General features: G+C 38.4%; 2 protein-coding genes across 8 annotated transcripts in view; one reads left to right on the top strand and one right to left on the bottom strand.

Annotated features, from left to right (window-relative positions):
• nadka (NAD kinase a) overlaps nucleotides 1-3,096 on the bottom strand; it is a 30,482-nt gene extending 27,386 nt beyond the window's left edge. The window contains exons 1-2 of one of the 3 annotated variants that reach the window (XM_083554537.1): nucleotides 3,081-3,096; nucleotides 39-247 (exon numbers count right to left, since the gene is read on the bottom strand). Coding sequence is in view for 1 of the 3 variants with exons in the window: in XM_083554539.1 (XP_083410665.1) it covers nucleotides 39-40 (2 nt within the window). In the remaining 2 variants the exon portion in view is untranslated. Of the gene's footprint in view, nucleotides 1-38; nucleotides 312-3,080 lie in introns of those variants that run through there. The other 2 variants (XM_083554538.1, XM_083554539.1) reach the window with 2 other exon arrangements.
• LOC310733307 (transcriptional regulator QRICH1-like) lies at nucleotides 2,398-12,718 on the top strand. Of its 5 annotated transcripts, none has more exons than XM_083554480.1 (13): nucleotides 2,398-2,542; nucleotides 4,705-4,967; nucleotides 6,203-6,328; nucleotides 7,011-7,112; nucleotides 7,726-8,388; nucleotides 8,523-8,670; nucleotides 8,882-9,036; nucleotides 9,141-9,258; nucleotides 9,362-9,470; nucleotides 10,580-10,731; nucleotides 10,893-10,983; nucleotides 11,091-12,555; nucleotides 12,668-12,718. In XM_083554480.1, the coding sequence occupies exons 1-12, from the start codon at nucleotides 2,437-2,439 to the stop codon at nucleotides 11,266-11,268; spliced, it is 2,211 nt and encodes a 736-aa protein (XP_083410606.1). In that variant the 5' UTR covers nucleotides 2,398-2,436; the 3' UTR covers nucleotides 11,269-12,555; nucleotides 12,668-12,718. The 5 variants fall into 5 exon arrangements, with proteins under 5 accessions (XP_083410606.1, XP_083410610.1, XP_083410608.1 ...); XM_083554484.1 differs by having other exon boundaries at nucleotides 2,533-2,571; XM_083554482.1 differs by lacking the exon at nucleotides 2,398-2,542 and adding an exon at nucleotides 3,198-3,390 and having other exon boundaries at nucleotides 4,672-4,967.
• The last annotated feature ends 1,339 nt before the right edge of the window (nucleotides 12,719-14,057 follow it).

Below are 14,057 nucleotides of genomic sequence, written 5' to 3'. Positions count from 1 at the left end.
ATTACCGGTGGTTAAGTCGAAGCTAGCCGGCTACTTACATTAGCCTGATCGTGCGCGGTTAGACGCGAATCCCGGCTCCTTCGCAGGTAAGCGGGTGCTCGAAGAACACGCGGATCACAGCGGCGCCATGAAGAAAAGCGCGATCAGTGGCTGTTCCCCCATACACACGCCGACATTCCGCCGGTTTGGGTCGCTGCTACGCGGGGGCCGGATTTGGCGGCAGCTTCGGAGCTGTCATCCGGCGTTCCTGAAAATAAATAAATAAACAAATACAACCCAGAACTCAACTAACCAGTCCGGTTGCTATGCATCTGTTTCGGTGACGTCACTGCTAGCGCTGATTGGTCGAGCCGTCCAACACGCGCTTCTGTCTGCAATGATTGGTCAAGCAGCGGATAAGCTGGTCTGAGGAGCTCTTTTTTTTCTGGTGTTGGTGCTAGTGATGGGAAGATCGGATCACTTCGGGTTTTTTTTTTATTTTTATTTTTATGTCGTTCTTCAAATTGAACAGAACTTTTTCTTTTTGAGTCGTTTAGTCCATTTCGTTTCTTTGATCAGAAAATGTAAATGCAAAATGTCACATTTTCAATAAGCAGATCCTCCAACACTGCATATACAAACTTTTACTATAAAAATGAGAATATTACAATGCAGCCAAAAACAAATTATGATCAATTATGACCAACAGAATGAGTAGCTCACGTCATATTTTCTGATCAGTGGAGTCGTTTGTTCCTTTGTCACGTGACTCCATTAACTATTGTAAGAATGATGTCTTGAAAAAACCTGATCTACTGCATTGTGTAGCGTCTATGACAAAGTCATGTGACAAAACGACCGCCTTGGGCCAGAGGCCTCATGAGGTAATCCATGTTCCCTGTACATGACCTACATAGATTTTGCTTTACTCATGCACCCCCAGTACAAAATTAATAAATCACTCTTTGAGACTACTCATTCTTCTGAGTCATAATATCAAAACTCATCAGAAAACTTGAGATATTATCCAGTGATCCTGTCCCGTTCTTTTCTGGCTGAAGCCCAGCTCTGGGTGAAGTTCTCTCGCTCTTGGTTACTGATCAAAACATCACGGGTTCAAGCCCAGGTGTTGCCAAGCTTCCACTATTGGGGCCCCTGAGCATTCCCCTAAACCTCTGTGTTCCTGGGGCACTATCATGGCTGACCCTGCATTGTTGGGATATGAGAAATTTCACTGTGCTGTAAAGTACATGTGACGAGTATTAAACACGTTTTTTTTTTTTCCTTTTTTCCTTACTTCCACTGAAGTTGTGCAGCTGAGCGTGAACAGCCGAAAGATCCATGAAGCTCCTGAGCTACTCAAGAAATATGAGGATGGATTTGGATTGAAATTTATACCATTGCTTAGGACTGCAGTTTGCATTTAAGCATCCATCACTAAACAGTACACCTCAACAATAATACAACTTAATATTTCACTTCATGATTTTTCTTTGTATTAAAAGAATAAATATTGTGTGCCTTCGTTCAGTTTGTCAGACTACTGACAACTAACAGGTTGTTGCTGTTTTAGTAAGGATAAATCAAGCTGTGGATAAGCAGGTTCTAGTCTCTTCCCCCCGCTGATGCTGGTATGCGCATGGAGCGTTTAATACAAAACAAGAGCTCGGACCTGCAGTCTGCACCTCAGGTCTCATCCTTATGTGTTGTGATGCAGCTGTAAATACACAGAATTTTGCATGCAAGACATGAAGTGAAAATATAAAAGTGTTTTCATGTATTCATCAAAATGTATAATTCCGGTCTTTTCTTTGGTATTTGTTTAAATTGCATCCAGAAATCTGTTGCGAAAAAAAAAACCTCAAAAGAAAAATGTGATAGTTTGTGTTCTATATGTCAAGTGAACTATTACAGAAAGACTACATACATACATACATACATACATACATGTCCCTTGATCTAAGATCCAAGGTCCAAGATAATGGCATGGCAGTAGCCCTCGGTGGCCGTTTCGGATCCAAAATAGTGCTATTTTTGTGTAGTAGCACAAATCATGCAACACTGGACATCAGGGCAATTGGTGTTCATGTGTACAATCATCAGAATAAATTTTTTGTTTGCACATGTGCACTTCATATTGTTAGTTTTGAGTTTTGTGTAGTTTCGAGTTCTTTGTGGTTATTCGTGTTGTCTGATGCAGCACCTTGGTCATAGTATCATTTCACTGCACTTTATATGGTTGAAATTATAATAAAAGCCTACTTGACTTGACATACATACACATGTACATACACATTACACTCACACACACACACACACACACACACACACACACACACACACACATACATAAAATATATCTATAGGGCTGAATTTGTACAATAATAATAATAATAATAATAATAATAATAATAATAATAATAATAATATAATTGTGATAACAATAATAGCAAAAATATGCTATTTGTATGGACTACGAAAAACCCCAACGACAACCACCAGGGACTTCACAGGTTATGGTGTCGTCACTTCCTATTTCCGGGATTCGTTTGTTTTCTTGCAGGTGATGTTTTTTCTGTTTAAAAGCTGAAGGTATATTACAGTATATTATTGACTTATGATTATTGTGTGTGTAAACACTGAGCACTCTGATAAGAACACTCGTGCTTTATCCGAAATTAGGAATTGGGTCATATTTCCAGTCCCCACACTGCATCGTGTCGTCTTAATACTAAGATCAGATAAACCCAGCACCCAGATAACCACATGTTTGAGCCTCGGCGGGTACTTTGTTTTTCTTTTAGTATAACTGGACATAGTTGAGATCTATGTTATAAATTATATAATCTCCAGTGTTTTTCTTTTTCATCTCCAAATCCAATACAAGCAGGTATTTTCCGGCTCAGTGCTGCCACCTGCCGCTAACAGTAGAAAACACCTCTACAGTGCTCCAAAATAGTGCTCACCTATTTACAAGAATCTGTATATTGCTTACATTCTGAGGCTCAAGTATGGTATTATCATTATAATTTGTTCAATTTCTAATACTTTTATTTCATAAAACCCAACATTTTATTCTAAACGGTCTTATTTATACTCACCCCAAAGCTGATGGAACACGCAAATCTCGCGCTATAAGAAAGAAAAAAAATCTCAAAAACATCGCGATAACAGAACATGTGTCGCGAGATCTTAAACGATTTTTGATTGGTTGCCAGCGTTTTGTTGTAAAATGGCGCCTTAGGAAATGTGAGCGTGAGAGAAAGAAAAATAAGTGTTGACAACTCAAGCGAAAGCAAAGCAGACCAAGAGGTGCACTTTTTTATTCATTTACATTCGCTTCTTCTAAAAAGAAGCTAGTGCAAAATTTCTCGAAAATGTCCTTGTGAAGAGGCAGGAGATGAAATACAGGTAAACCGGGAGGACAAGAAACACAATAATTACCTTCTGTTGACTTCTAACGGCGGCTTATACACGCTATATAGTGTAATTAAAACCTAATTGGGACACGTTTGGATTTTGTTCCAGTGTTTTAAAATGACTTTAAAATAAAATTATGCATATAACAAGTGTAAGTACCATATTTGTAAACGTGTAGTTCAGCTTTTTAGAGACAATATCTACTCCCTACTTACTGATCCATACATCAGAGTGCATTATGGGAATTCAGCGGGAGTCTGAGCAGCAGGTTATTGCTGCTGGTGAGGCCAAAAACTTGAGATTAATTTTGTGGCCACAAATATTTGTCCACTCCTATGTTTCTAAATGAGTGAGACAGAAATCAATGGACCATTGTGGGAACAGAAAGTCAAACATAAAGATGAGGGATAGTATTGAATTGCCTTTAAAATGTTAGGGATGATACATAAAGACATACTGGATAACATTATACCACATCATCTTAAATCATAAATAGGTTCTCAAAGCAAATAAACCTTTTCTGCCTTTTTTTCTTCTAAATAATTGACCTTGGGCTGCGTTGCTCGAGTTTCATGATCGTTAGTTGCTCAAGTTCAAATTAATATAATGTGATCCTGTAATGTCAAAGTGGTTTAACTGAGGCAACACAGTCTTCACTTGATCATTCGGTGATCATCACAAGTTTAGTTTGTGCATCCCAACGATAAGCTCATGTCAATAAATTAAAGAGCTGTCACGTGTTTTTAGTATTCCTTTTCATGATCAGAAGCTTGACAGATGATGATGGAACGATGCATCAAGTTATACTGGATTCTGTATACCACATCAATTTCGTGGCTATTAGTAAATATTTTAGTCCTGAGATATCATGTGTTTAAGTCGTGTCACTTAAAGGACACAGAATCCTTTTAATAATTCGGTTTATTTTTGTGCATCCAAAATATCAACTTGTGTGAATGAATTGTGGTCATGCCTTATCAATGTAAAAAAATTTTTATTAACCACTATGTCAGCTCGGTTGTTCTGTACAAATGTGATTTTTGTGTGTTCTACAAGTGCGAGAATGTTCCACACATCAGCAAATTCATCCAGGTTCTGAAGGGAAAGCGGTGGCACATAGTTTGCATTTCATGAGTGCACTGGAGAGTCTAATCTTTTTTAATTAAATTTTTTCAATTTAACTCATAACTATGAAACAATACACTACTTAGTAAATAGGATGCATTGTTGAACTAGTCAAAAGCTAAGACGGATTGTATGTGATCTGGTTAGAGATCACACTCTCAACCTGTTTTTGCCTTTCAGGTTTTGAGGCAGTTGATGCTGGAGTGATTTATATTAACTTTATGGAGGGCTCGGTGTCGTTCGAGGAGCTGGTGAAGGTGAAAGCACGCAGCATCCCGCAGCATCGCATGAAAGAGTTTCTGGAGTCACTAGCTAGCAAAAGACCCGAGGCGTTGCAGGAGTTCGGCCAGCATGATGACCACAGCAGTACTCAACAAGAGACAAACTGCATCTACATGGACAGTGCCGAAGTGGCCGACTCACTCCTGGAGCTGGCCTGTCCGGTAAGAAAAAGCCCCGGTTTCTCTAAATCTAAAAGCTACAATATGTAGGATTATTTTGTTCAAAAGTCATAGGACAAAACATTTAGTTGAATTCATTGCTCCTGAGCTTTTCTTGGCAATGCTGCAGTAGTGATTCACAGGTAGTGGTGTGACAGAAATGGCAGGTGAGAAGTGGTGGGGAAATTCCTTTGTATACGTCATACACCAACATTATCAGGCGAGAGAACACAAGGATATTTTGTTGGGAAGCTACTAATTGGTATATTATGTTAAGCTGATTTATCTTCGTTGTGGAATTTTTGTCAATACCAAGTGGGAAAGTTATTGATTATTTCAGTAATCGATCGATCAGATAAGAGGGTTCCCTGGTGGTCTAGTGGTTAGGATTCCGCGCTCTCACCGCCGCAGCCCGAGTTTGATCCCCAGTCAGGGAACCAACCCAAGCCATTAGGGTTGCACAAGCCAGTGCACTCTTAGTGCCGGTCCCAAGCCCGGATAAATGGGGAGGGTTGTGTTAGGAAGGGCATCCAGCGTAAAAACGTGCCACTCCTAATGGGAGAAGCCGAAAGAAAGTAGTAGATTTATCTGATAAGAAATTATTTTTCTTTATCAAAGAGAAAAACTAAATATACAAGAGAAAATGAGACAGGTCTCTTGAAAAAAAGTAATTTGCAAATACAAATATATAGATAAATAAATGAACACACTGTAGAGTGATTGTTTTAGTATGAAATGATCCCAAACTTGGGAAACGTTCTGTCCTTTTCTTTGAAACCTGAAGCCTGAATTTTTTTACTCGCCCCATTGCTGTTTTCTCTTTGTTCCTTTTTTTTCCCATTCTGCAGCTTCTTCTGTGTTTACCTGTCCAGAGCACTTTAGAGTTTAACAAGTAGTGCGTCAGTAAAAACGGTCCCTGGGGAAACACAGTGCTCAGTATGTAGTTAAATGGACCTAACGAATTACGAGTTATTCGAGGAATCGCCGTAGTTAGAACGATAATGTCAGAATGCGAAATAGAAAATGCTTGGTTATACTCAGTATGCAGTTATGCTTACTGTGCACTGGGTGGACTGGGATGAAGCCAAGTGCAGAATGACGCATTCTTAACAATGTTTTACCCAAAAGGGCCAAACTTCTGGGCAAAATCTGACATCCAAAATGTTAAAAACTGAAAGTAATTCTGTGTGACATTTGCAGAATAAAGACCACCCTTACTGTCTTTTTTTTCGGTGCAGGTGCAGACATTGTCCCAGCAACCAAAGCAAGGCTCTGTGGAGCCTCAGGTGGTAACCCAGCACCAGATCTCATCACAAATTGGTACAGTGGAGCATCAATCAACAGAGCTACCTTCCGAAGGACAGGTACAATCTTTAGTGTCTTCATGCAGCCCATTCAAAATGCATGGGGATCTAATGCCAGATGTGCATATTATACTGCCTGCTTTTCTTCAAGCGTTTCTAAAAAATTCATAAGACAACAGGCCTTAATAAAATATATCTGCTAAACTTAGCCCGCTGTTTGAGTGGAGTGTCTGTGCATGTTCTCCCCTAGTGGTGGGAAGATCGGATCATTTTATTGACTTGGTTCTTTGAATCTCTAATATTTCACCTTCATAGCGTATACAAGAGTCACGACTCGGACCAGAGGACCCATGAGATTTGAGACTCAGTTCCGTTTCCTGTTTAATGCACCGCATAGCGTATATAGGAGTCACGTGATAAAAGAACAAATGACTCGGACTAGAAGAGCCGAGATATGAACTACCCAATTTTGTTTCCTGTACATGACCTAATGAAATTCTGCAATGCTTTGCTCATGTGCGTCCAGTAGAAAATTAATGAATCATGTTTTGAGACGACTCATTCTTCTGAGTCACATTAAAGACTAATGAACGACCTTCACTATCCTCCCCTTGTCCATGTGTGTTTCCTGCTTCACATCCATTTTCCTAAGATAGGGTCTGGATACACTGTGATCCTGATCATATTATGTCATTATTTTTTAAGTCACACTGATTATTTTGTATTACTCCTCCAACCCTAGGTGATCGAGGAGAGGCAAGCCCAGGTAGAACAGTTTTTGTCTCAGCAGCACACAGCACACATTATTCAGGCAGGAGACCTCACAGAGGAGCAACAACAACAGGTAATGTCTTGGTCATGGTTCCCCAAGCTTTTTTCTGTGCCATAATTTTTTTCTTCAGTCTGTAACAGAAAATGTACAAGGGCTGGAGTGACTATCAGTAGTATTGTGGAGATTTGATTGTATGCATTAATTATGCCTGCTCATGCTAGATTTAGTTTATTATTTTGATATTCACCATACTGACTTATTAGCATTACTTTTCAAGAGATATGTTTCCTATTAAAATAAAAAAAAAGCATAATTATTATCATAGACACGTGTTTTCATATTCATTGCTATTGAAATTAAAATATTGATGTTTACTTTATGTTGAATGTACCATTCTTTTGGTTGATGGGCGAATCTAACAAAATGAGTCTACGTTAATAATTAAGGAACATTTTAGTTTGAAAGCCAGCCTTTATTATCAAATACAGATCTGATACAAGTAAAAACATATTTTTAAAATGACATTTTCATAATATTTCTCTGGCATTGTTCTTGGGGTCATTCCAAATGTGGGGGCGGACCGTATTCAACAAGCGGGTCGTACTTTGGTTTTGGTAGACCCAGAATTTTAGAATATGTCTGTTTATCACATTCCTGCTCTGTTTTTCTCTCACTCTTCATGTAGATCCAGGCTCAGCTGTTAGCAGCAGTTGCTAACGGACAGCAGATTCAGATCCAGGCAGTAGGGGCTGTGTCTTTGTCCTCACCATCCTCATCTCAATCTCAAAATTCTTCACATGTGAACGCCACCAATCAAACGGGTATCCTTCAACCCACCAAGAAGGTCAAAGTGGAGCAACCGATTACCGTCTCTTACAGCATTCCTGGTCAGCAGTTAGCCACGGTGCTTACAATTCCTCAAGGCCAGCAACAGAATTACTTGTCTCTAAAGCCTGATCTAGTAACTGTGGAATGTGCTCAGCTGTACAACACAACTGGAACAATTACCAGCCCCACTGGAGAGACATGGACCATTCCTGTGTATACTGCTCCCACACAACAAACTGGCTTCACCCATATTGCCATACAGCAGGACGCATACTGTACCCCTAACGATGAGCACAATAACAAACTGACTTCCGAGGGACCAGTGACAATCTCCATTCCATCTGTGGGCGGAGCCAATGGACAGGAGGAAGTAACTAATGCTCTGTTTCCCACACAGTTATTGAACGGGAATATTCAAATTCCAATCACGGTCACTGGAGCGACTGCACTGTGTCCGAATGGCACACAGACACTGCACATTTGGGACCCTCAGGCCGGACAGCTTGTTCAGATGCCACAGGTGATTAGGAGGATAGGAATGAATAAGTCAGTTAAATAAAAAGGATGTTATTTAAAATCAGGTTACATGGAAAACTTGATCATTGAACAAGTTTGTGTTGCAGTGTTGTGACTGGCTGTCCATTTGATTGACAGGAGTCGCTGACACAGAGTGCGCCTGACAGCACGTCATTGCCTGTCTCGTTAAACTCCGAGATGGGACTTGAAATATGGAGACAGTGGGCAGAGAAGAAAAACAGCGAGATGGAGAAAGAGCAGAGAAACAGGCTAGCTCCTATCGGCAGTATGTTTTTCAAAACCTATTTATTTTTACTTAAACTTTTTATTTATTTATTCAATAATGTGTATATATATAATTATACATGTGTATATATATAATTATACATGTGTATATAATAATATGACCTAATATGTGACGTAGGCAGGTGGTCTGAGATTATTTAAATAATCAGGAGAACCGTTAACCTTTTTTAATCGAATGTTTCTTTTTGTAGGACGAAAGCCTTTACGGTTTCATGAGGATCTCTTATGCACGTCTATAGCAGAGCTGAGTTTGGGCTTATCTCTGATGACACAGGAGGCGAAGGGCTTAGAAGGCGAGACCTTAGGATCTGACATTCTTTATTACATTTTCCTTTGTATTCAAAAGGTACACGTAATAATTCAGTAATCCTTACTCTCATGTTAATGTTCTCTTGTAAAATCTCGTTTCTGACCTTCTGTTTTTTTTGTTGTTTTGTTAAATTTTTTCAGTATATGCTTGATAGCGAGAGAGTTGATAATATATTTTGTGATCAGTACTATCAACGGTTCCAGGAATCTTTACATAAGATATTAGTCTCGTGGAAACCTGCATCCATCCATCCGTTAAGTAAGCAAAATGTACTGGGGCTCATTTATTTATCATGGGTTTAATTTAAGAGTTTTGTGTGCAATGAGAAGATTTGTGATTATTTTTTATTTTTTTCCCACAGGTTATGTCATTCCTAGCCACGTGAATGAAGAAATGCTGTGGGAATGCAAACAACTGGGAGCCCATTCACCTGCCACACTCCTCTTCACTTTAATGTTTTTTAACACAAAGTAAGGCACACTTCCACACCAAAAGGCTGCAGAATTCATCATATTTTAAACCAGATTATTTAAATACTACACTGTTGATAGTTGTTAGATATAAACTTTAAACTTTGCATTTAAAAATAAAAAAAATTAAGAATCAATTGACCCTATGTTAAATATTAGCCAATAGACTTGAATCTGGACCGACTGACCGCCATCTGTTTTAAAACTTACACTAAAATTAACTGACCACCTGAAAGCCCCACCCCTTCCCCACTTCACATTTAGTCCATTTTCAGCTAATACTTTCCTGTGTGACTACTTGATCCATACCGGAAACACTATTTGTACTGCCTATGTGTGCAAATGCGTCTACTTCACAAAAAATGTGTATTTATAGAAAGAGAATCACTAGTAAATAAGTATTTCCAGTAAGGATCATGTAGTGTCAACCAGTACAGTATTATAAATACCTGAAACTGCTGTAAATTGTTTCAACATACTTTAGACAGGAAGTAGACCCATTTGTGCACATGTGCAGAATAAATAGTGTTTCCGGTATGGGTCGCGTAGCTACACCCTGTTCCAAATCAACCACAAACCATAAAGCTTCCACCTCCATGTTTGACCGTCAGTGTGAGGCAGTCAGCTAATATCTTCTCTCCTGTTCTCCATCTTACAGAAGTTCTTCTGTTAAAGACCTCAAATTCTCAAGATCTCAAATTTGCACCCATCTGTCCACAGACCTTTCTTACTGTCTTTCACTGTACAATGTTGTTATTTTTGCCTTTTAACTGAACATCCATTTGACTAGGTGTCTCCAAACTTTTTCAGGCACTGTATATTAGCCCTTATTTCCAATATATTTATTTGCAAGTAATTATCCTTTTTTTTGTGTGTATAATTGTTGATTCTTTAAAAGTGTAAATATAAATTTGCATATAAATTGTTATATTCGATTCTACTGTAAATACTGTTTAAACAACTATGTTTTTTGTGTGTAAAAATCTAATATACTTAGTCAACATCTAGTGCTATCGTTCTCACATGCAGTTACATTACGGCGTTAATCAGTTATATTTATGCAGTTCTAAAATGTCTGCTTTTGTCTTTCTCTCGTTATATTAACGTAGGTATTTTCATTTAAAAACGGTGGCTCAACACTTAAAGGTGGCCTTCACGAAAGTCTTACGACACACAAAGAAGAATCCATCCAACCCCAAAGACAAGGTCACAAGCATTCGCTATTTCAAAGGACTTGCACAACACCAAGCTGGACAGAAAGGTGGGACGACCAATTTTGACAAAATGGGTGAACAGTGTACTGGGATTAGACACTGTGCATTGTGGTGCTAGAGATTATACCACACATTGGTGTGCATGATTGTGCGTGTGCGCGTGTGTGTGTGTGTGTGTGTGTGTGTGTGTGTGTGTATGTGTTTACAGTGACTGATGACATGTATGCGGAGCAGTCGGAGCAGCTGGACAACCCTTTACGATGCCCTATTAAACTTTATGACTTCTATCTCTTTAAATGGTTAGTACTATCTTCATGTAGGGATTTTTATTCTAAGAGTCCCTTAAGTGCAGTAATTACCCCACTAAGTATCCCACGTATCCCACTTTCTATTCCTTCTTTCTCAGTCCTCAAAGTGATAAAGGCCACAATGACGTCTTCTATTTGACCCCTGAGCCGGTGGTTGCCCCCGACAGTCCTATTTGGTACTCTACGCAGCCTGTTTTGCAGCAGCGGCTGGAAATGATGCTCTCGCGCATTCTATGCATGCGTGAAATACAGGAGATTTTCGCCAACGACGCCTAATCTCTGCCTGGAGGAGTGGCCTGTATGTCTTCACATCTGCCATAGTAGCTTGTAGTAGCATGATGGAGGAAGAGCACACAAAGGCACAATCTCTCACTGTTCTTTTACCTGATGCAATTCTACCTCTGCTGCTTTTATAATCACCACATTTATATAACTACTCAAATCACACTAAAAGAACACCTGAGGGATGGTACCTGCAGCCTACAGGTATTACACCAATCATGAGTATGATTTATTTGGTTAAATGCTTTAATATGTGTCATGCTGTTATTTGATGCAGTGGTGCAGTTGCTGATTTTTATCGGCCCTTTTTTTTTTTTTTCTTTCCATGTTTGTTTTTTTTTTATTATCATGTCATCACTTTTTTCTTCTGTCTCTTCTTACTGTTTACGGTGTTGCCTACAGCTCAGATGTAAGCTTCTTTTTTCAGGTCGCTGCTGTCTGGTATACACAGACAATTTACATGGCAGTAACATAAAGCTCTGTTCTCCTTTTTTTAATGTTCGGTCAAACTTGACCGGATCCACTCAACTCATACGAAATAAGTTGTTGCTTAATTTTTCCTGAAGAGTTTTGTACCAAAAAACCGAGACTAAATGTAAAATACATTCTATGGACTTGTGCATATAATGTATAAATGAAAGACAACTTTTGCTTTTGTTCTACTCATATAATGGCATTGACTAAAGAACAGTACCTAAAGGGAAATGTGTTTTAGCATTATTAAGGTTATTAAAACATGGCTGACCAATCTTAAGAAGCTCACAAGTCAGAATGGCAACTGTTTGAAACATTTTGAAAAAATGCCTCCGATTGTATTGATATTCTTTTTGGTATATTTGTACAAAACAGATTGCTTTGATTAGACACTTAGTCCAATTTAAAAACAAAAATTTCAGTCAAAACAGTCTCTGATTTGAGCATCACTCAAATCAATAAAAGAAAAAGAAATTTGGTAAATAAACTGAAATTGTAAACTTTATTCTGTGAATAGCAAAAAATGAATGATAAAATAAATGTACAAAAGAACAGTGAACATTTACACAGCTTCAGTATAATGTTGCCACATTGATCATGGAACATTTCTAGGTGCATATATTTTTAATTGAGAAACCAAAAAAATGGCTCTCTACATTTTTGTGCTCATATTGACAAATCACCATAATAGACTCAGAAGGGCAAAAATACAAACAAAAAGCCTTTTCTTCTATGGTTCCTTTTGTTAAAAAAAAAATGGCTTTAAATAATTATTTTGTGGTTGCTTTCTTTTAACTTGTTAATATTGTTTTTAATATTGGCAGCCCGATCCCTGGACACGGAGAAGTGTCTGGGGAATCTGCTTAGACTGCTGCCCCCGCGACCCGATTTACGGATAAGCGGGAGAAGATGAAATGAGATGAAAAATATTACAATTTCAGTTGCAAAATAAACAAGCTCTTTACACCTTTCAACATATTCTTCATTTTCTGCACCTGTCAAAAAAATTCATACAATTTAAAGCTAATTAACTGATTTAACTGCATGTATTTACATATAAACTTACAAACTCAGGAGCTGTCAAAGGATACAAATGCTTTTACTTGGATCATCAGTGTTCTTGTAAATAAATAAATAAAGATGAAAAAAAAGTGTTTCCAGTGTCATTACTGTATTCATACAGTTATATACAGTATGGTATTGGTGGCATCTTGGAATAGACAACACCTCTGAATTTTTCAGCCATTTGTGGTTCTTCCCCAAACTGTCATAGAGTTGGAGATCCACAATTTTTTTTAGGATGCCTTTGGGTGTGGTAGCATTAATTTTTCCTTTACTAGAACTAGGAGACCCAGTTTGATAATGCTCCTGTGCACAAAGCCATATGTTTTAAATGGGTGGAGTGGAAGATCTTGAGTGACCTGCTATAGAGCTCTGACCTCAATCCTATTGTACACCTTTGGGATGAACTGGAATGCTAACTGCATCCTAGACCTCCCCCTACCCTATCATTACCTGACTTTCCAAAACATCTTTGTCTCTGAATGAGCAAAAATCCCCACAAAAACGCTTTAAAATCTAGTTGAACATCTTGCCAGAAGAGTGAAGGTTATTATAACAGTGAAGGAGGACTAAATATATATGATATGGGATGTTCAAAAAGGACATACAAATCTTATGGTCAGCTGGCCACAAATTATACAGTCGTGAAAAAAGGTGTCCCCACTTTTTAATTCCTTAGCAGGTCTTAGCTTAAGGTAACATGACAATATATGTCATTGTTAATTTTTACAAAAAATTAAATGGAGGAGCAATGTGTGAAAATCTTGGAACCCTTTAGACCCTTCTTTTTTGAGCAATAACCTTAAGTAATTGTGCTTTGTTTCACTTTATAAGTCTCACACACAAATTCAATTTGGATCAAAAAATAAAATCCAAGCAATGATGAAAAGAAATACTTCTTTACAGTACTGCTTCAGTTTATTAAAGTTTGTGGGCATTTGTTTATGCACATCTCTCTTAAGGTTCTGCCACAGTATTTTAGTCAGGATGAGGTCTGTCTTTTGACTGGGCCATTACAATATCTTGATTATGTTTTGATTTATTTTTAGCCATTCTGTTGTAGATTTGCTAATGGGCTTGGGATCATTGTCCTGTTGCATAACCCAATTTCTGGTAAGCTTTAGCTGTAGGACAGGTGGCCTCACATTTGACTCTTTAATAGTTTGATTTACAGAGGAGCTCATGGCCAAAGCAATGACTGCAAGTTACCTAGGTCACCACGCTTGGCAGTCCGTATGAGGTGTTTG

Source organism: Silurus aristotelis, assembly GCF_946808225.1.
Source record: "Silurus aristotelis genome assembly, chromosome: 11".
Lineage (NCBI taxonomy): Eukaryota > Metazoa > Chordata > Actinopteri > Siluriformes > Siluridae > Silurus > Silurus aristotelis.
Note: the sequence above shows the minus strand (reverse complement) of the source record. Positions and strands in the feature narration are given on the sequence as shown.

Excerpts from the sequence above, each read along its gene's own strand:
- LOC310733307 (XM_083554480.1), top strand. The coding sequence starts at position 2,437 with ATGCTATTTGTATGGACTACGAAAAACCCCAACGACAACCACCAGGGA. Across the intron at positions 9,037-9,140 it reads TTTTCCTTTGTATTCAAAAG|TATATGCTTGATAGCGAGAG; the intron begins GTACACGTAATA and ends AAATTTTTTCAG. Across the intron at positions 9,471-10,579 it reads TTAATGTTTTTTAACACAAA|GTATTTTCATTTAAAAACGG; the intron begins GTAAGGCACACT and ends ATATTAACGTAG.